General features: G+C 32.8%; 1 protein-coding gene across 1 annotated transcript in view; it reads right to left on the minus strand.

The window, feature by feature from the left end:
- The window catches only part of LOC114333495 (5-hydroxytryptamine receptor 2A), a 141,128-nt gene that overhangs the window by 84,421 nt on the left and 32,517 nt on the right, over positions 1 to 24,190 (minus strand). Inside the window, exon 3 of the mRNA XM_050656837.1 lies at positions 11,810 to 12,052. Coding sequence (XP_050512794.1) covers positions 11,810 to 12,052 — 243 coding nt within the window. The remainder of the gene's footprint in view (positions 1 to 11,809; positions 12,053 to 24,190) is intronic.

Below are 24,190 nucleotides of genomic sequence, written 5' to 3' on the forward strand. Positions count from 1 at the left end.
TTCGTGCTATAATGCTTTGCTTGATTGAAAAAGGGTACCTAAAGATATTATTACTAAAATTGTATAACGTAATTTTTCTCAACTTTCTACAAATGGAATAATAATGTAATTAATATGTCAAATGGCAAGAAATAATTTGCTGCCAAAATAAATCGATTAGTTTAAATTTGAAGTTACGATTGCAATTTATTATGAATTATTGTCAAAAGTGACAGTTTTTCTTAAATGGAAATGTATTCATAGACATAATAGTTCTTAGGCCCCCATATAAAATTATTATTTATGACCACACCGTTGAAACTTTTTGTACTTGTTATTTGGGTGGAGTCGGACAAATTTCGAGCTTAGCGCATCATGGCAGTGGGGCGTTTGTCTGTCAAGCGGTCACGAAGTTGTCAATTTTATGCAAGAAAAAAATTTATAACCACATTGGTCATTTTATTTTAATCAATGGTTTTTATCGTATAAACAGCGAAAATAATTTTGTCGGACAAAAATATTGGGGCATACGACGCGTCGGACACGCTAAATATGTCAAATTTATGAAAATAAAAAATTTATCACCACATTGCTAATTTTATCAGAATATACCATAAAACATTTTTACAATAATGTGGTAACCTTGTCGGACAATTTTCACGGGGCATATGCACAGTCGGACGCGCCGAAGATGTCAATTTCCTGAAAATTTTTTATTTATTACCACAGATGTCATTTTTATTTTGTGCTGTTCTTTTACATGTGTAATGCATATTGGATCACTTGTCGGACAAAAATAATGGGGAGTTTTGGAGATACAGGGTGTCAAAGTTAAACTTTTTTTTTATTTATTATCGAATATTTCCTGACAGGTATGAGATAACAACATGAAATTTGGTATGTGGGGGTTTCTTGGGTCGAGGAAACTAAATTCCCTACCAAAAATTATGCATTGCCCAGAGGGCGCCACATACGCCTTTCAGCACTCATTTATTACGTTCAATTTTTTTATCCCTCACTCTGTATAATTTTGACATTAAAATTTTTATTGTCCTATTAGTTTTACTTAAAAAAGGTATACTTCTTTCATCTCCCTAAACTCAACCGTTTTCGAGATAAACGCATTTTAAATCTGCGATACACCATCATTTTTAGCATAATATCATTGTAGTTACACCCGAAAAATAACTTAAAACCATAAAATTATCCAAAAATGTATCGCAAATTTCTTCAAATGGAATTTGCGATGCAATGACATAAATTTGAGAACTGCTATATATTATGCTAATATTATGCTAAAAATAATGGTGTATCGCAGATTTAAAATGCGTTTATCTCGAAAACGGTTGAGTTTAGGGAGATCAAAAAGTATACCTTTTTTAAGTAAAAATAATAGGAAAATAAAAATTTTAATGTCAAAATTATACAGAGTGAGGTATAAAAAAAATTGAACGTAATAAATGAGTGCTGAAAGGCGTATGTGGCGCCCTCTGGGCAATACATAATTTTTGGTAGGGAATTTAGTTTTCTCGATCCAAAAACCCCTACATACCAAATTTCATGTTGTTATCTCATACCTGTCAGGAAATATTCAATAATATATAAAAAAAAATTTAACTTTGATATCCTGTATCTCGGTTATTATAAAATTTGTACTAAGATAAGTTTAAATCTAAGCTAACTAACTAAGCTTAAATCGGTCTATTTTTACCTCAGGAACCTGACGTTAAGCTATGGCCCATTATTTACGAAATTTTACCTGTATATAAATTAAATGAAATTGAATGTATTGTTTCTCGATTCCACGTTAAGATATATATGGTCGCCTTCTATGATTATCTCTCAAATGATCTAGTGTCCATCGAATGTACACTAGAGTTTTTTTTCTATTCGAAATAGAATAAAAAATTATTTTAATGGCCGGTAAATGAACTCGTATTGCTCTATTTTTATATAAATCTATCTAAATTTAGCGTCGCAACCACTACAACTACATAAACCATTTCGGCGATAATGATCAAATGGATTATACTTTTGGAACTAGATACCTTCTAATCGGTATTACCGAATTTGATCACTAAATATGAGTTTGAAACGTATTGAGAAGTAGTGTCTGATGCATCCAAGGTCAAGTAGGATAACCGAAGGTATTATAGGACTATTGAGCTTGAAAAACCGGTTTTCCTATAGGAAATAGATTTGATCACACTTATGAAGGCTATAACTTAAAAATTCGAATTTTTCCAGATAGAGGTATACACCGATAGACGCATCTGGAGTCCTCCTTATTTGTTGGCGCAATTTGTAGGTTGAAATTTTGAGTAATTGTCTAAAAACCAAAATTTTCAAAGTTTAGTTTTTCGGTTTTTCAGCTGTACTGAGCCGTGTGTATCTCTGATCTTAACCACTTAAGCACTATTTGAAAGCTTAACTCAACGCTATTAATTTGGTGTACTTTTGGTTTTCCTGTCTCTTCTTGAACCTAAGATTTGTACCCCCAAAAAATATGCCGTTTTGTACCTACCAAGTCCTATAGCTGGCTTATGGGCGGTCGAAAGTCACAAGCTATACCGGTTCTGAATCGGCCCTGACCCCCTCTTAAAACATAGAAAAGAAATTCAGATCGGTATAACTCTTCCACAAACATACACACAAACATACAAAACATTTTCCCCTTTTTAAATAGAAATTGAGTAAAATTTCTGAGATCGGTAACTTTTGAATGATATATACAATTTTCAAAATGGCAATGGGATAAGACAGAGAGATTCCCTGAGTCCTCTGTTGTTCAACCTGATCATGGACGAAATAATAAAAAAAGTATTAAAAAAGTATATTATTAAAAGTATTATAAAATAACAAAAAAAGGATACCAAATGGGAGAAAAACCACTTAAAATAATCTGCTATGCAGACGACGCAATACTAATCTCTCAAAGTGAAGATGATTTACAACGTATGCTGCACGAATTTAATATAACCGCTAGAAAATTTAACATTTTAATTTCCCCAAAAAAGACTAAATGCATGGTTAAAACAGTAGATCTAATAAGGTGTAAATTAGAGCTGGAGGGTCAAATAATAGAACAAGTCATGGAGTTTAAATATCTAGGCATCAAACTATGCAACTACGGAAAGCTCGAAACAAAAGTGGAAGATCAGATGAATAAAGCAAACAGAGCCGCAGGTTGCCTGAATGAAACAATATGGAGAAATAAAAACATCAGAAAAGAAGTGAAAGGCAGAATTTACAAAAGAGTCATCAAACCAATAATGACATACGCAGCAGAAACACAACCTGATACAGAAAGGACAAAAAAAGCTATAGAAACAGCAGAGATAATAATAATAATAATAATAATAGCTTTATTGCCCAACAGTTTCCCATTTATAGGACAAATACAGAAAAAAAATCACATAATTCATTAGTATAACATCTACAAAGTAATAGTAGAGACCTAATCTAAGTAAAGAGAAGCCATTTTTAACAAATCATTAAGTGAGCACGAAAAAATATCACAATGATTGCAAATACTATTATAATTCTTACACATGACAAAAAGAGGCGATTTAACTAATATATTTGTTCTTGCTCTTGGACACTTAAATAAAACGTTTGATCTAGATCTAACTCGAGGAACGTTGAAATTAATTTGTGCTAATAAATCACTACAGTCAATACTGTTATGTAATAATTTATACAAAAATGTTAATGAACTAATTTCTCTCCTTAATTCTAAACTAACCATGTCAACTCTACAACATAATGTATTATTATCACATCCACGGTTAGGATAGATTCCATCAATTTTTAAATATCAGATATTTTATAAGTTTTCTCTGTACTTTTTCAATATCTTTTGTATAACAATTATATATAGGATACCAAACTAAACTGCAATATTCTAATTTTGGACGTACTAGAGAATAGTATAATAATTTTATTGGTGTTATGTTGGTGAAGTTTCTGCAATTCCTAATAATGAAACCGTACATTCTCATAGCTTCAGAAACTTTTTGTTCAATATGCAAATTGAAAGTTAACTTGCAGTCAAAAATGACACCTAAGTCTTTGAGGCTATTACATTTTTCCAAAACAGAGTTCTGAATTATATAGTTAAAGTTAATTGTCGTCAATTTCCTGCAAAAACTCACTACTTTACATTTTGCAGAATTTAATAGTAGTTTGTTATTAGTACACCATGTATCAATAGCAGTTAAGTTACGCTGAAGTTCTAAACAATCGCCAATAGTGTCGATCTTACAGAAAATTTTCAAGTCGTCCGCAAAACACAATTTTTTACAGTTAATTTCTTGAAACAAATCATTAATATAAAGTAAAAATAATAACGGTCCTAGATTGGAGCCTTGCGGAACACCAGACTTAGACAGAATTAAATCTGACTTAAAGCCATTATAGAATACATACTGTCTCCTTCCTATTAAATAACTACCAAAGAATTTAATTAAATTAACAGAAAATCCTAAATTTGATAACTTGGATAATAAATACGGATGAACCACCTTATCAAATGCCTTCGAGAAATCTGTATATACGACATCAATTTGTCCTTGTTCATCTAATACTTCAGAAATAAATTGTGTCATCACTACCAGGTTTGTGACGGTAGATCGTTTATCTATGAATCCGTGTTGAAAAGGTGCAATATAGCCGCGAACACACGGATATATACGATTATACAGAACAATCTCGAAAATCTTTGAGAAGTTACACAACAGAGAGACAGGTCTGTAATTAGATATATCAGATTTAACTCCATTTTTAAATATAGGACATACTTTTGACTCTTTCCATATTTCAGGATATTTTCCAGTTTCCAAAGACAAGTTAAACAGTTTTTGAAGCGGTTTGACAAATATTCGTGTACAATCTTTAACTAGAAATGCTGGAATCTTATCTGGACCAGTCGTCATTTTATTTTTTAATCTTTTAAAAGCTTCCAGAATTTCATTTTCTTCAAATTTCAAAAAATTAATGGTTGGTAAATTAAAACCCTGAACGCTGATGTCCTCTGGTTAATTATTGTCAGTAGATACATATACTTTTTCAAAAAATGTTTTAAAAGCGTTGACAATATCCTGGGGATTATCAAAAGTATTTCCCTCATAGCACATTTCACCTGGAATTCGCGATGACTTATTTTTAGTATGTACATAAGACCAAAATGATTTTGTTTCAATGGTAATACTGTCTTGAATGTTTTCAATGTAATTGTTATATGCAGTTTTAATTTGCTGTTTAATAACTTTGCGCAATCTTTTAAATTCTATGTGATATATTTCGTTTCCTGTTTTTCTATACTTTTGACGGTTTTTAGCTTTGAGTTTAATATTTTTAATAATATCTGATTGATACCAATTTGGATACTTATGTTTATAATTTTTGTATACCGGAACATATCTATCAACTATTGTATACAATATATTATAAAATTGCTTTAATGCTATATTTACATCATCGTAATTATCTAAAAAGTCCCAATTAAATTGTAATAGTTCAGACTACAGAGAAGTGAAATTTGCTTTCCGAAAATTATACATTTTCGAATTAGAATTTGGTAAAAACCTAATTTCCTTTTTTCCCAAATTATTAATCTTTATCATAAGTGCAGGATGATGACCATCTTCTTTAACCAGTGAAGAATTATCATGAATAATATCACATTTCTCTGATGACATTACTAAATCCAACAAACGACCTAAGTTATTAGGCACATCATTGTATTGAACTAAATTAAATAAACTTAAAAAATCTAATACAGTTGATGTTTTTTTATCTAATCTGCTTTGATCTACAAACTTGGGTACATTGAAGTCACCTAATATAACAATGGTTTCATTAAATATATCCAGTTGTTCTAAACATTCAAAAAAGTATTCGAAGTCTTCAGAACTTAACTTATCAATAATATAAAGAACTAAAACATAAAATTTTCTATAACCAACACAACATTTTACAGCTAACATATCGATTAGGGGAAACTGCAGATCGTATGTGGATACATCGATAACAGACGATTTAATCTCCGTCTTCAGCGCTAATAAGACGCCTCCCCCAGTGGTTTTATCTACAACATCAAATTTTCGATCCTTTCTATACACATCGTATTGATCAGGAAACAACTCTAGACTGGACACATCCTTGTTCAACCAGGTCTCACTTAAAGCAATAATGTCATATTCACCCTCACTTACACTAGTATAAAACTCTGAAACTTTAGAGTTAAGACCACGTACATTCTGGTAATAACATATAAGTTCACATCCTACAACACTGTCGGGCTCTATTGGTTTAAAGGCACTACCTTGGGTATACCATTCATGTACTTGATTTTGAAAGATCCATTTCCACTCGCATTCATGTTGTTTAGTTCAACCTTTACATTGTTGTAATAATTAATTTGATTTCTAGTTCGATCAAATGACATTGACACATTTTTGTAGTTCCCATTTCTTAGAAATTTAGCTTGCCGTATTAAAGCAAATACATCATTTACATCATCTAATATGACCTTAATTGGTCGAATTCGCCCTTGGTTAACTTGCCCAAGTCTGAAGAGCTTAATGTTGGCAGTATTCACATTAGGACTTACGCTTGAGATTATTTTTTGAACTTCAGACTTATCGCTAATCTTACGATGATCCTCAGATAGTTGTTGATCCTGTTCCGGCACACCAAAGAAAATAACATTTCGTTTTCTTTTATTTCGTTCGTTGATTTCTTGTATTATTTCTTCCATTTCTAGTGGGTTCGAAGAAGATTTCAAAATCTGGTTATCATTTTTTAGGGCTTGTATTTCAGCCTGAAGTGAGAGAATTAATGATTTTAAGTCCTTAATCTGATTACCAATTTGTCTACAATTTATGCAAGACCAGTCACATCCCTTCTCTTCATCATTAATCAGTTCAAGCTCATTTGCACTAATGTTAACACAAGTATGTCTAAATACTTTAGTACACACCGAGCATTTTAACATTAAATTTGGTTTGTATGATTTGCTGCAGCAAGAACATATTAAATTTGACGGCATATTTCCGAAAATACAGCTAACGATACGCTTATGTTCCTCCAAATACTTTAAAAAACAACAAGAAACAAAAAACAGACTGGAATGTGTTACCTTACTTTAGAGATGAAAACATTGCGAAAAATCAATGGTAAGACGCTGTGGGATATAGCTAGAAGTGTAGATATATGAAGGGGATGCAAGGTGGACAACATTAATAACTGAATGAAAAGCAGAAGGGTAGAATGGAACGACCACATAAGCCGAATGACAACAAATAGAGTAGTAAGAACGGACAGAGACGGTTCCCCAATAGGAAGACGATCAGGGGGAAGACCACGAAAAAGATGGAATGACAACTTACTGGAGGCACATTGAAAAACAGACAGAGTAATGTCTATATAAAAAGAAGAAGAAGAAGAGAAGAATTTTCAAAATTAAACATGCGTTGAAAATCGGACTTAAATTTTCGAAATTTTTGGGAGATTTGGGGACGAGAACGAAAAACAGACCCTAAATGGGAATGGCCGTAACATCCACACCCTTGTACCAAAATGGATGGTTGACATATTTTTCTCTTCCTATATTTTAAGATTGGATTTGGCCCAATTTTTTCAATTCAGTCACATTTAGAAAATCGAAAATTTCTTGTATAATATAGTGTCGCATGTACGGGAACAGCCGTTCTCTGGGATATAAAAAAATAATAAGCATCAAGGAGACCAAAGCGAACTATAAACTATTTTTCTCGGTTAGATCTACATAGATCAAACTGAAAATTTGTAGAAATACTCCTTATAATGTTTATAAGGACGTAACGTAGAGAACATTCCAAAATTTTAGAAAAATTTTCCGAAATTTTCCCTCTTGTCGGAAAATCTTTTTGGAAAATTTTGGGTAAAACTCACCGTCATGCCCTTTTAAGTGTTGTACATAGCGTATGTACCAATTTATACCTAAATCGATTCAAAAGAAACCGAGAAACACTGTTTTAAATTTTTTTTTGATAATACCTCCTCCTCGATAGCCTAAAAGACTTAAGCTTTCTGTTCGTTTGCCCCAACATTTTTGTCAGACAATTAGATTTTTTGTTCAAGAATATAATTACTTGTAACTTACTACCTTTGTCGGAAAATTGGTTTTAAAGATAAGGGATGCACGAACCCAGCAGAGTTTAAAAGTATAATTTATTAATAAAAATTAAATTTTTTTGTCCGACTTTGGATTTGACCCAATATTTTTGTCGGACACTTAGATTTTTTATTTAGAATATGTGGGTACAGCTCTACGTCATACCCTTTTAAATGTTTTACTTAGTGTGTGTACCAATTTTCAGCTATATCGATTTAAAAATAACCGAGAAAAACTGTTTTAAATTTTTTTTATAATACCTCCTCGTCGATAGCATAAAAGAATTCAGTTTTCTGTTCGTTTGCCCCAACATTTTTGTCAGACAATTACATTTTTTGTTTAAGAATATAATTAATTGTAACTTACTACCTTTGTCGGAAAAATGGTTGTAAAGATAAGGGATACACGAACCCAGCATATTTTAAAAGTGTAGTTTATCAATAAAAATTAAATTTTTTGTCCGACTTTGGATTTGCCCCAATATTTTTGTCGGGCACTTAGATTTTTTGATTTGGAATATAACTACTTATAACCTGATACATGAGTCGGAAATTTTTTTTTAATTCGAGAAAAAAAACTACAGAACGATGTTTGTCGTTGTTCAAGGAGTATGTAAGCAAATATCAGATCACAATTTTTCTAAAATTTTCCCTCTTGTCGGAAAATTTTTTAAGAAAATTTTGGGCACTGCTCTGCGTCATACCTTTTTAAATATTTTATTTAGTGTGTGTACCAATTTTGAGCTAAATCGATTCAAAAATAACCGAGAAAACTCTTTTAAAATTTTTTGATATTACTTTCTCGTCGATAGCCTAAAACAATTAAGTTTTCTGTTCGTTTGCCCCAAGATTTTTGTCAAACAATTACATTTTTTGTTTAAGAATATAATTACTTGTAACTTACTACCTTTGTCGGAAAAATGGTTGTAAAGATAAGGGATACACGAATCCAGAATAATTTAAAAGTATAGTTTATCAATAAAAATTAAATTTTTTGTCCGACTTTGGATTTGCCCCAATATTTTTGTCGGACACTTAGATTTTTTGATTTGGAACATAACTACTTATAACCTGATACTTGTGTCGGAAATTTTTTTTTATTTCGAGAAAAAAAACTACAGAACGATATTTGTCGTTGTTCAAGGATTTTGTACGCAAATATCAGATCATAATTTTTCTAAAATTTTCCCTCTTGTCCGAAATTTTTTTGGGAAAATTTTGGGTACAGCTCTACGTCATACCCTTTTAAATGTTTTACTTAGTGTGTGTACCAATATTCAGCTAAATCGATTCAAAAATAACCGAGAAAATCTGTTTTAAAATATTTTTGGATAGTACCTCCTCGTCCATAGCCTAAAAGAATTAAGTTTCCTGTTCGTTTGCCCCAACATTTTTGTCAGACAATTACATTTTTTGTTTAAGAGTATAATTACTTGTATCCTACTACTTTTGTCGGAAAAATGGTGGTAAAGATAAGGGATGCACGAACCCAGAATTGTTTAAAAGTATAGTTAATTAATAAAAATTAAATTTTTTGTCCGACTTTGGATGTGCCCCACTATTTATGTCGGGCACTTAGATTTTTTGATTTGGAATATAACTACTTATAACCTGATACATGTGCTGAAAAATTTTTTTTTAATTCAAGAAAAAATACAGAACGGTGTTTGTCGTTGTTCAAGGAGTATGTACACAAATTATCAGATCACAATTTTTCTAAAATTTTCCCTCTTGTCGGAAAATTTTTTAAGAAAATTTTGGGTTCCGATCTACGTCATACCCTTTTAAATGCTTTACTTAGTGTGTGTACCAATTTTCAGCTAAATCGATTCAAAAGTAACCGAGAAACACTGTTTTAAAATTTTTTTTTTGATAATACCTCCTCGTCGATAGCCTAAAAGAATTAAGTTTTCTGTTCGTTTGCCCCAACATTTTTGTCAGACAATTACATTTTTTGTTTAAGAATATAATTACTTGTAACCTACTACTTTTGTCGGAAAAATGGTTGTAAAGATAAGGGATGCACGAACCCAGCATAATTTGAAAGTATACTTTACTAATAAAAATTAAATTTTTTGTCCGACTGTCGAGTTGCCCCAATATTTTTGTCCGACACTTTGATTTTTTGATTAAGAATATAATTACTTATAACCTACTAATGTTGTCGGAAAAATGGTTGTAAATAAAAAAATTTCAGGAAATTGACATCTTCGGCGCGTCCGACTGCGCATATGCCCCGTGAAAATTGTCCGACAAGGTTACCACATTATTGTAAAAATGTTTTATGGTAGATACCGTTAAAATTATCCATGTGGTAATAAATTTATTATTTTCATAAATTTGACATATTTAGCGTGTCCGACGCGTCATATGCCCCAATATTTTTGTCCGACAAAATTGTTTTCGTTGTTTATATGATAAAATCCATTGATTAAAATAGAATGACCAATGTGGTAATAAATTTTTTTCTTGCATAAAATTGACAACTTCGTCACCGCTTGACAGACAAACGCCCCACTACCATAATGCGCCAAGCTCAAAATTTGTCCGACTCCACAAAAATAACAAGTATAAAAAGTTTCAACGGTGTGGTCATAAATAATAATTGTATATGCGGGCCCAAGGCCTATAAGGGTAGACAGGGAATACAGTGAAAACAGTCGATAGGTGGTCTATCTATCTCTTTTAACCAAGCGATCCCACGCATGTGGCAGACAAAGATAGCTAGACCACTCAATCCATAATATAATTTGCCTGATCTACTATAAATGTATTACAGTGAGGTATCTAAATGATGTTGAGATAAATCGGAAGATATCGATTGTAATTGATTGCAGGTACTTTTGACATAGAATAATCACCCCTTATTGAAATTTCAAAAATTATTTTTTTAAATTGTCCGACTACAAAATCTACCCCTTATTTTTTTCCGACAACAGTCATTCTTGGTAAGGACTAATTTACTTAATTAAATTTCGTCTTTGTCGGAAAGCTATTTATCACCAGCATTTTTGTCTATATCTTACCTGTTTAGAATGTCCGACTACGAAAACTTCCCATTAATTTTGTCGGACAGAACTTCCAATTGCTTTTTTAACCTTTCATTAAACCCTCATGCAAAAATCAGACTGCTATTCATCACCAACATAGTTCCTGTGATGTGACATGTTCTATGTGTCGGACTCGTTAAAATGCCCAACATTTTTGTCGGACAAACATTTTCGCATATATTACATAACGTTGGCTATCGAATAAACTTAAAAACAAGTTGCTATTTTTCACAATCATAAACTTGTCAGGACTACACGTTTATCATGCTCCACAATTAAAACTTCCCCTGTTCCAGTGTTCCCGTGCATCAAAGTGTGTCCGACTAGACACCGTTAAGCTATTAACAAATTTTTAGCTTGCTATTAATCAACTTTTCTTTCTTACGCGGGATCCAGGTCTATTAACTGAGTCTGTCGTCCCGAAAAAGCTACCCGTCACACAACCAGGCATAAGTCATTTTATTCACAGTTTATATACGACCAATATAGAAAAACTTCGCTGATCTACGACACTAGGTGTCGCTTTTCCGAACTTGCACATAGCAAATACAAATATCATATGAAACTATATAATTTCTGCAATCTGTGAAATGACACTAATTAGTAAGTTGCTAATTGCTTACCTGTGAATACATTAAACTAAGCGGCAAACTCATTGCGACGGAGAGCAACCATACAAAAATGATTTTGAAAATAACTCTTCTCCGTGATTTATTTCTACCGAACTTCATCGGATATCTAAGTGAGAGATATCTGTCAACGCTAATTGTGCACAAGTGCATTATTGAGGCTGTACAGAAAAGGACGTCGAGACAAATCCATGCGAGGCAGTAAATCGATGGCAATGCAAAGTAACCTGAAACAAAGGAAATACGTCAGACATTTTCAACAGCATTGCAATGCATTTATCATTTTATATACACGTATAATTTATAGTGAATGATTAATTAGTACAGGGATATCTGACATATAAAAATTAAACGAGAAAAAATTAAGTTTGTAAAGACGCATTCTTACTGTTAGATTTTAGTTGATCAACTTTAGTGGATCAACTAAATTTAGTCACACCTAAATTCAAAAGCACGCCTAAATTTAGTCTCTAAGTTTTTCATCGCTTTACTTTAGCAAATCTTTAAATTAATTATAAGAAACATAATCAGTAGTTTAGTTATTAGTGGTGATTTGATTGCCGTAATTACTTTTATTAATATATTTACAGTTTCAACAAAATCTTACAGAATAACGAATTTCAATCCAGCCATACAGTTTTGTAAATTCAAAGGTGTTTAACCAAAACTTGTTTTTGCCTTTAACCTTTCAGTGCTAACGCATGGTCTCATAGACAGAGCTAACCTATTCATACCGATAATTAACGATCTATTTCGATATTCGGGCTAGGTTATTCAATAGCTTCATATTTTACCTAACCGTTGATAGTATTAAAATATTGTTGAACGTAGATACATAGTTCGTTCGTTACACAAGATTTCGGTCTCAGAGACGGATGTTAGCTTTTGCGGCTGTGCTAAAGGTAAGGATTGTAACTTTTAGCGTTGTATTTTTAGTGAATAAAATATTATTTTTTTTACTTTTTAGAAATAGAAATGAACTACGAAAAGTCGAAAAACAAAGTACAGTTGTTACTCATGTAATAAATTTATGTGCTTAGAACACATAAAGGGTATATGTGTAGAATGTTCAGAAAAAGATTGACTTTTTTTAAGTGTAAAGTTACTTCGTATTATTAGAATTGCTTAAGTATGGTTATTATAAGTGGATAATTTCATCTTTAGTTTAAAAATAACTCAGCAAATTTTTTGTTTAAATTAAGATTTTAGGGTTTTTTTTCTCACTTTTTAGAATAGTTGCTTGTTTTTGTTAACGAATTATTTTTGTCCAAATAAATGTTTATAAATATAATTTTTAAATAAAACTGCATTTATTTTAAATACAAAAGTATTTAATAAAACCCTTGAAGTAATTAAATTTAAAAAATTTGTAAAATTTACAGTACTAGGGCATGTAAAAACATACGGTCCCAGAGACGGACGTTAGCACTTATGTCAAAATACTTCACGTTAGCACTGAAAGGTTAATATATTCGATGAGTTAAACACTTTGTAATTAACAGAGTCGTACTGACTCAATTATAATATAATGAAACAAGAAAATTAAAATAAAAAGTATTTAACAATTTTACCGATGGCTGGTCCTTCTGACTACAGGGGTCCTCCAATGGTACCCGATCAACAAACACATCTTACTCCACAATTACCAAACAGAAAGCAGCTACATTCCCTTTGAAAGAACAAGCCGTTATTATCCCAGCAGTAAACACACTAAAATTAGAAGACTACTTACAGCAGTAGGATCACTAGTACAGCCCAAAAATGTACTTTTTCGTCAAGAATTTCTAACGGCAGAATCTGCATCTACCTCTCCAGCAAAGAAGTTGTTGACACTTTTTTAACAGACCACGGAGGTATAAAAATAGGAGATAATGTTATTAGAGCGAGAAGATTACTCAATCCTGCTAAAAAGTTACTGCTATCTAGTGTCTGTCTATCTATTCCTTATCACATCGTTGAAAAATATCTTGCTGAAAATGGCTTTTATCTTCTTTCACCGATGGCTTTCTTAAGAGCAGGAATTCAAGACCCTCAATATAGTCACGTATTAAGCTTCCTTAGACAGGTGTACTATACACCTGTCGACAGTTTGATTTATACACCCGATATACAATGAAAATTTACCTATTTAGCAACAATATTATTACAGTGAATTGTTAAAGAATCAGGCTATAACACGTTCAAAAAATCACCTAAATCGGCCAACACGTTTAGGAAATATGAGACATCAAAAATGACCAAATTTTTAGGTAGGCCGATTTCTATGCACGTAAGTTTAGTTAACCAAGATTATTGTCATCATAGTGGGCTCTGAAAGACAGAGATAGCTATACAGTGCATGTCTATGATTAATTCTTATATGTTCAGAAGTACTTGTCAGTTTACCTCAACTTTGACTTGTCAAGTTTTAGTAAGTATAGAACATTATTATTAAAAATGGTTTTCATAATAATTATAAATATATGGTTATAAATAAAGTAACATGAAGCTTTTAATTATTGTTTTAATTAAGTAACCAAAATTTTTCTTTTATTTGGAGAAAAATGTAATTATTGATGAAGTATAGTAAAGAGTTTTGAATCGTCAACAATAGACGGAAATGGGAGAGTCTATTTATTATTAGGTACTCCAGTTAAAGGGGAGGCCGTATACTCGTACAAACCATTTTAAAGTTGTTAATAAATTACTGCATTCAAACTATACTCAAATTGTGTTTTTAAACATCTTATTTATTTTATATATAAATTAAATTCACTATCAAATATCACTTATACTGTATTAATGCCTAATTTAAAATTTAGTTTGACATTGACGAAGTGTCAAACTCAAATGTAAATAACCTATGGTTTGCTTAACAAATTCAGATTAAAACTAGCCTACTAGCAACGATTTGAGTTGACGTTTACTGTGTCGGCAGAAAAGAAATGTTTGAAAAAGGATTGTGACGTCACATTATTGACTTTGAGGTCGGTTATCTCGAAGATGGTTAAAGATATCGAAATGCCGTTTTCAGATTTGGATTCAGAAGACAAAAATTCATGTGAATCCATCGATAAGTCGGCTCTAAGTATTGCAGGAGGGGCGAAGCACGAACGAACGGACAGACTTTGCGAATTTATAAACGAGAAGTTTTCGTTGAAAAGTATAGTTTTGCAATAACAAAACACAACCGCGCTAGAGCTACAGGTTTAGGTATTGTGCCTGCAGAAATGCGTCCAACCTGCACTTTGAAATTTTTGTGAAAGCGATATCTATTAACGCTAACTGTACACAAGTGCATTATTGAGGCTGTACAGAATATGACGTCGAGACAATTCCATGCGAGGCAGTAAATCGATGGCAAGACAAAGTAAATCGCCTGACACTTTTGGCTACCAAAATTTGGCATTAAGCATATGATACACGTACGACATATTTGGTGTTAATATGTAATATTTATTTACCATTTTTGATAAAATTTATTACACAAACAATGACAATGACATTACAAAAATTCGCCAAAATTGTCATATTACATCGCTACGGACGCTGGCATAGTTTCGTGTATTCCCAGCATGATCACGCACGGAGCGGATATTTGGATAAAATATCTACCCTCCAATCTATAACTTCAGTTGTTATTCGTATCCGAAATTTTTTAATCGCAAAATATAACCTACCATAATTAACATATTTACGTTGTCGAACTAAAGAAACGAGACTGTAAATTTGCCGGACAAAAGATCGAAAATCTGTTGTAATCAATTATAAGAACTTTTAATTGAAAATTATAAAAAGTCTAATAAGTCAGGAAATAAAATTCGAAATTATTTATCCTCTAAGCTTTTTAAGTTGAAAAAAATAAAGCATAACAGAGTGGCGAAATACTCGACAAGGGAAATCTAAATTGCATTTCACGTCCTCTCATTCACCGTGATAATAATTTTATCGAACTATTTCCTTTAATATCCACCAAAGGTAAAAAAGTATAAACTAAAATAAAAGAAAAGATGGTTCAGATTTGATTACAGTACAGAGCCTCTACTATGTGCTTATACGTATTTCGGAATAACCGTTTTCTCATCGGAGCACCTAGGTAAAGGCACTTAACTGAAATCAAATCCTTTCATCCTTTCCGGTTAATTATCAAAATAATCACCAAAGATGCTACTACTATTTGGTAATTATTTTGATAATTACCAAAATTACAGCTCATTAACAAAAACTTTGCTATATTTATAGCGAAAAGTTTTTGATGTAAGTAAATAAAAATAATATAATCATAAAAAAATTACTCCAAAACTACGAACGTCTTTATAAGTGGCTCTTTTTTCGTTTTCATCACTGTATTTCAAAAAATCTTTTGTTATCTATTGTTTAGAAATTTAGTGTAAAATTCAATTTATTTTAATTCTCTTAACAAATCTATGACGGTATTTCCATAAATTTGCACAAATTGCAACAAGTGTATTATTCAACGGTTTGTTGGTGCACACAAACAAAACATTTAAATCCAAATGGTAAAATCCCCAGGGTTTCGTTTCTTCTATGGATGTCACGTATGCACGAACAAGTTAGATCGTATTCCCAGCTACGTGAGTAAAGGGTACATTTATATTATATATTCAACTACTGTAATTGCTAATTAAACAATGTTTGAGGAGAATATAAAACATTATTTTATTATTTAATATGTAACTATACACTTACAAGAATATCTAATCCAGCAATTAAAATATGAAGTTATTAGTCGTAAGCGTGGTCACTTATGTTTATCGTGTCTGGATACAACTGTCGATTTTATACCAGCCGTCCAAATTGCAATAATAGTGAACCACATAGTCTAAGAGCTAGTGAACCCTCCGACTAACGGTCGTCCTGTAAGGCTAGAAATTTTTCTAGTGATAATTCTTAGCACACCAAGGCTAAAAACCATGACCTGGCAGGCCTCAGTGGTGCACGTGTATCTACCAAGTGAATCGAAAAGTGCAAATTTAAGGGGTAAAATAAACTTTCTCCTGTAAGGTTTAAATTTAAGTATGTGTTTGAGTAAGTCATTCAGAAGAAATGTGTACAATGACAGGCGACTCTGAAGAGCATAAAACCTTGCCAGGCGAGGGGAAAGATTAGGGGTTTTTTCAAAAATTATTCTTTTTGCATCGAACAAATTTTTTTTAGGTTTTTTGAATCATTCCAAACAGAAAACTTCTTTAGTGATTTTTCTCTTAAGTTAATAGTTTTTGTTATATAAGCGATTGAAAATTTTGAAAATTGCGAAATCGGCCATGTTTAACCCTAAATCGGACATTTATCTAAAAATTTCAATGTTGCCAAGATACGTAGATATTCTTTAAACATTGATTGATGAAATCCCGAAGAGTTTTTTGCTATAAAATGTCGAAAACCCCTTTGTTTTTTTAATTGCTAATGAAGCAGGTGCAACACTGTAGTATAAGTGAGGACGTTTGAGTTTGCATAAATTCATTATCTCGAGAATGGGCCAGTTTCCAGAGCAATCCTCAGACAGGTCGATTTTTATTTTTAAATTAGGACTTTTTGGCATATATAAACTACTAGGGACGTCATCCATCTGAGCGTGATGATGTAATCGATGATTTTTTTAAATGAGAGTAGGGGTTGTGTGATAGCTCATTTGAACGGTTATTGAATTTTCTATTCAGTAATATAAACATTAATATAATTATTTATACTGGGTGTACAAAAAATTTTTTTTATTAAATTAACTTTGATTAAATTTGACAAATAGAAGAAAAATTTTTTTTGTACACCCTTTATAAATAATTACGTTAATGTTTATATTACTGAATAGAGAATTAAATAACCTTTCAAATAAGCTATCACACAATCCCTACTCTTATTTAAAAAAATCATCGATTACGTCATCACGCCCAGATGGATGACGTCACTAGTATTATATATATGCCAAAAAGTCCTAATTTAAAAATAAAACTCGACGTGTCTGAGGATTTCTCTTGAAATTTGCCCATTCTCGAGATAATGAATTTATGCGACTCAAACGTCCTCACTTATACTACAGTGTCGCACACGCTTGATTAGCAATTAAAAAAACAAAGGGGTTTTCGATATTTTATTGCAAAAAACTCTTCGGGATTTCATCAATCAATGCTTAAAGAATATCTACGTACCTTGGAAACATTGAAATTTTTAGACAGATGTCCGATTTAGGGTTAAAAATGGCCGATTTCTCAATTTTCAAAATTTTCAATCGTTCATATAACAAAAAATATTAACTTAACAGAAAAATCACTAAAGACGTTTTCTGTTTGAAATGATTCAAAAAACCTAAAAAAAAATTGTTTGATGCAAAAAGAATAATTTTAGGAAAAACCCCTAATCTTTCCCCTCGCCTGGCAAGGTCTTATGCTCTTCAGAATCGCCTGTCATTGTACACATTTCTTCTAAATGACTTACTCAAACACATACTTAAATTTAACCTTAAACTACCCGCACATCAAGTTATAACATAACTACACGCGTGGCGTACTTTGTACGCCACAAGAAAATACGCTTAAAAACAGCGGATTCGTTAAATTTTTTTTTGAAAAAATACACTTAGTTGTTTGTCATAAACCTTATTCGGCATCAGTGAATACTTGGAGTTCCTTTTCAGTAAGCCAATTGGGATTTATAACTGGAATCATGGAATAACTGGATTCCATGGTAAATAAAATTACTAATAAAAAATTTTTTTAAATGTGATTTTTTACAGGAGAAAAAGTATTGTTTACAAAGAAAAATATATTTTTTGCCATAATGATTAAAAAACAATTAAAATATGTACTTATATTACGACTTATAGTAATATAATCCTGGGGTATATTGTCCACCACCGGAAACAACAAATAATAAAATGTAAATTACGATCTTTCCAGAACGCCGATTATAACGAAACTAAAACCAAATTGTAAAGCACATTCCAGTGATAGGTTAGAAAAATAAGCAAGGTCAAAAATTAAATTTTTAAATATATTTCCAGTAGAATTCTTATATCTGGCGTGCAAAGTACGCCAGCGCGTGTAGTTAATGGTTAAACCTTACAGGAGAAAGTTTATTTTACCCCCTAAATTTGCACTTTTCAATTCACCTGGTAGATACACGTGCACCGCTGAGGCCTGCCAGGTCATGGTTTTTAGCCTTGGTGTGCTATGAATTATCACTAGAAAAATTTTTAGCCTTACAGGACGACCGTTAGTCGGAGGGTTCACTAGCTCTTAGACTAATGTGGAACAGGACATTGCACACACGCCGACCGCTGATCAGTGCCGGTAAAATCCCGGTGAGCAGCCAGGGCCGTAAATACGATGTTGGGTCCCCGGGGCAAACGTAATCTGGGAGCTCCCTACTGGGGGTCTTGGGGGCTCATCCCCAGCCGAAGGGGGATAAACTTCCCATCTATCATCTGGAATCATCTGGAAAACGTTTTACAAAGTTGATTGCTTCGTTTTGAAGGTCTTGTTAGTTTGCATTCAAAATAAAATCAGGTTGAACAATTCTGTACGTATCTAACACTACGTCTAGCTGATGGCATAATGGTGTCGATCATTGAATAAAACACTGTTACTCTAAAGCTAAAGCATGACTTGGGATCTTAAAGTCTTTCATCTTCGTACAGTTCATCGAAATATTTTTTCGTCTTCTGAATTATTTTTGGAGCGAACCCTACTGGTGGAACACCCAACGTTGACACATGTTTGAAGCCTCTTCAAAGAAGGTTTAAAATTGTCGTCTCATTTCAGTTAGTTTTAAGAGGCTCTCTTCAAATAAACTGTAAGCTTTTAAAAGATCCAAAGAATTTGATTGCAGTGTTTTCGAGACTATGTTGAGGATTTCAAAGATTTTATTTTGTACAAACAAAACAAATTTGAATGATTCTAGTTTCTTTTTTTCAATTGTGTTGCTTCGTCTCTTTCATTTCCTTTGTTACTTGTCAGAAGTAGACTGGCAAGGCACTTCAAAACATCGCAAAATATGTGTTTCAATATATTGACTGGATCTAATCTTCCAGCCCAGCGTGTTGGATTGAGAGGTTTTAGAGTCACTTTTGAGGAATATCTTTCAGACTGCCATGAGGACTTCAGTGCCTCCCAACGAACGATAGTGTTCAACGAACGATAGTGTTCGTTGGGAGTTGAAAAATATGAAGATAGGAAGGTTTACTTAGAGAAAATGCAGGAAAAGGTAAACCAGATTGCTGAGAAGACACATAAAATTGAAAAGATGGAAGAAAAATTCGAGAACGCGTTAAAATTCGATAAGGAAAAATGGAAGAAAAATTGAAGGAGATAGGAAAATGTCAAAAAGGAGGAGTCCGTCGAAAAGTAATTGTATACAGCTCTAATGAGAGCAGAATCTAATTTGGCGGGGATATTAGAAAACTACATCCTCCACCTTTGCAGGACTTCGAAGGCTGCAAAGAAATTATAAGGAGCCATTTAAAGGACGGAACTGCTTTCTGGTTTGAAAGCAAAAAAATGAAGTGACTTCATGTCACCTGATGAATTTGATGAATTTTGATGATTGCAAAATTTTTTATAATGGTGCAGGTGAAATGGGTTAATATCGATCACTGAAGTTGTTAGAATTAATATGCCGTGTATTTATTACAATCGGACAACTCGAAGTAGAACTTGACTGAAATTACTTTAAAAAGTTCATTTTTGACCTCGTTACAATCTATACACAGCCAATCAAACGAGGGCCCTCTTGACCGGGGACCCCGGTTGCCTCAATGGTAGTTACGGCCCTGTGAGCAGCCGGCCACTGTTAGGCTACGGCTCCACGGGCGAGAAATTGACGCTAGCAGTAGCCGTAAAACGAAATTAAGGTTCCTCGGAACGGAATAGGAATAGCCGAACTGTACCGACTACAGGACTTGTGCGTAGTCGGTTCAGTTCGGCTATTCCTATTCCGTTCCACGGAACCTTAAGTTCGTTTTACTGCTACTGCTAGCGTCACTTTCTCGCCCGTGGAGCCGTAGCCTTACTGTAATCGCCGGCACGACCGGGAAGTATTGGCGCAACCTGACTAAATACAGATTTTAATTTGTGGGCCTAGAGCACACCAAACAGAATTCTATTTTGCTGACATCACAAAATAGAATTTCATAATGGGAGAATCGACGGTTGCTAGACAACGTCACTAAAATAGAATTCTATTTGGCGTGCTCCCACAGCAGGACTTGGTTCGCTATCTATTACCTCTTAGTTAGGAGCGGCGTTAGTTCTTCAAAAAGGGTGTAGAATGTTCCAGTATTTTCTCTACTTTAATTGATGGGATGAATCCACCACTTGCGCTTAATACTATGGCTCTTAATACGGCGATATAATAAATACATAGCAACAACTCATTTAGGATTCATTATAGACGAGGATAACACTAAAATCGCCTACCTTCAACTTTTTTTCAGCAAGACGGATCGTTATCAAACCTTTTGCATTCGATTCGGGAAAGCTTCAGGAAAAAAGTTGACCTATTGGCATGAGGGAAAAATGAAAATTTCTTTGTTGTATGCGGAAAATGCATTTTCTAAAGTGCATCTTAAAGTGCCCAAAAAATAAAAACTCAAAACTCCAAAAGAATGCATGGAAAACAGTTCAATTTTCATACTAAGGGGGTTTTTGGTCGCTGAACACGAATATCGAGTGGGTGAAACTCTAAGAGGCACCTGGTGCCCAGTATTACGGTATTCACGTCGTCTCCTTGAGTTTAATGGAATTCATTATGAAAATGCTGTTCTTCTTTTCAAATGTGGTACAATTTGTTGTTACGTCTTTGCCGTTGGTTTATTTCCTTATTTTTTATATCGTAATATATCCAGGGTGTACCATCTCTCCTCTATTTTTATTGTTACTTATGTAGGCTATTTGTCATTATCTCTCGATTCTTCCAAGTATTGCTCCAGCTATCAACTTTGATCTAATATTTATTTCGGTAAATCTTCATTTATAAATTAATACATTCGTTCCCTTTAATTTTTTGGTCGTCTTATAAATGATCTTTTCACTACTTCGTTTTTGAGCTCGTTGCAGGTGTGTTCCTTGAGTTTTGCTGGTATCCAATTCTGCAATCTGCATGTGTCTATTGTATCTTCATATCCTTTTATTTTCAGGTTTATTGTATTAGTTATTTCCGTCATTTTGTTCTGTGGACCTTCCCTAGTTTCGTTCTTGTTTTCTTACAGTTTACGGCGAAACTTGTAGCTTCTATGACCCTATATTCGTATTCAGGGACCTTAAAAACGCCGGGATGACAAGATTAAACGATTTTAATAACGAATATTAATAAAACTCCAGGAGATTTCGTAGATACCGGGCACCAGGTTCCTTGTACAGCACCTTCGATGCAATATTTGTATTTAGCGACCTCAAAAACCTCGGGATAACAAGTTTAAGTGATTTTCATAACGAATTTTCATAAAACTTCAGGACATGACATATATATCAGGCACCAGGGACCTCGTACAGTACCTTTGATGCAGTATTTATGTTCAGCGACCCCAAAAAGACCGATATAATAAATTTCAACAATTTTCATAACGAAATTGAATAAAACTCCAAGAGACGACGTAGATACCGGGCACCAGCTTAGACAACCGAATATTCCTGTTCAGCGACCTCAAAAACGTCCGAGTATGAAAATTGAACTTATTTCCATGATTATTTTCCGAGATGTGAATTTTTTGGATAAGCACTATCGAAAATGCATTTTTCGCCTACAATAATGCAATTTCCATTTGTCCCTCATACAATAGGTCAACTTTTTTCCTGAAGCTGAAGCTGAATGCAAAAGGTTTCATAACGATCCGCCTTAATTTAAAATAAGTTAGAGGTGTAATGCTTTATTTCCTCGCCTATTATATTATTGAATGTTATTGCCCTCGACCACAATGTTATTGAATAATGACTATTCAATAACATTTTGTCACGACAGCAAAGCAACTGATTGCTTGAGCGGTAAAATCCGGTGAGTCTGTAAGCATCTGCTACCAGTAAAATATCGGTCAATTTAAGACATATATCAGGTATTACAATCCGACAAGCGAGAGCTGGCGGGTGATCTGGCGCGAAAATACACAACGAGAAAGACACAATACGAGAAAGTCACCCGCCAGCTCTCGCTTATCGGATTGTATAAGACTTTTATAGTTACCTGAAAATAAAAACATTATTTTCATTTAGTTTTTCCATCAGGTGGGATGATAATACGTAAATTGCATAATTATTAGGAACCCTGGTATCCCCCATATTTTTCTTGGATATTATTTATAGCTGCACTTTTATTTTAATAGCATTCTTATTAAAATTATGCAAAAAACATTATTAGCTTTTTGATTAGAAACTGCTTTGGTATAAAATTAAATTAAAAATTAAATTAAAAAATATTCAGGAAGCATTTTATGTTCGCGATAAAAGATAAAAGTAATTTCCAGTCAACAGGTGCGGCCTGATTTTAAAATTGTTTAATCATTAGAAGTCTTGTAGTAAAACCTTTAGCATACATGAAACTCTATTTGTTCGATTTTATCACCTTACTATAAACTTTTTCTAATGAATATACAAGTAGTATATTTATGTTTTTAAAATAAAATTCGGCGTCTGCTGGCCAAAGGAGATGCCGAGAGAAACTTGCAAAATTAGAAGAGAGGTGAAATCATAAGAGGAAATAATAATAAATACAAAATACTAGAATTCATCGAATATTAGAAAACAACATCAAAAATAACGAACCCCTATAGAATAATTAAAATAACGGAAATAGCTAATACAATATGCGGCAAAATAAATAGTACTGAAATGAATATTGATGAGTTTAGGATTTTTTGATTATGACATGATATTATATGTAACCGACCAAACCCGATTTCAGGACATACTAGTTTGTCCTAAACGCGATTGGATAAACTAGTTTGGCCTAGGCCAAACTACACTCAGGTGCAAAAAAAATCGATCCACTGAAAATTTGGTCATTTTTGATGTCTCGAATTTTCTAAACCTGTTGTCCGATTTAAGTGATTTTTTTACCACGTTATAGCCTTATTCATTAACAATATCGCTGTATTAATATTGTTGCTAGACAGTTGTAAACTGTCATTGTATAGCGGGTGTACGAATCAAACTGTGTTTTTTTCTCAAAGCTCGCATCATCCTGTTGACTATTTTAGCATTTATAAAATACTGAAATTAAAACCCAACTATATCCTCAGGTTTTTAGATTCATTCGCTTATGTTGGATAATAAAAAATTTAGGTACTTTAACGTCTAGTCATGTTCGTCATCAGTACAGGGTGTTTCTAAATAAGTGCGACAAACTTTAAGGGGTAATTTAACATGAGAAAATAATGACAGTTTGCTTTAT

This window comes from Diabrotica virgifera, chromosome 7 (genome assembly GCF_917563875.1).
Source record: "Diabrotica virgifera virgifera chromosome 7, PGI_DIABVI_V3a".
NCBI classification, from domain to species: Eukaryota; Metazoa; Arthropoda; class Insecta; order Coleoptera; family Chrysomelidae; genus Diabrotica; species Diabrotica virgifera.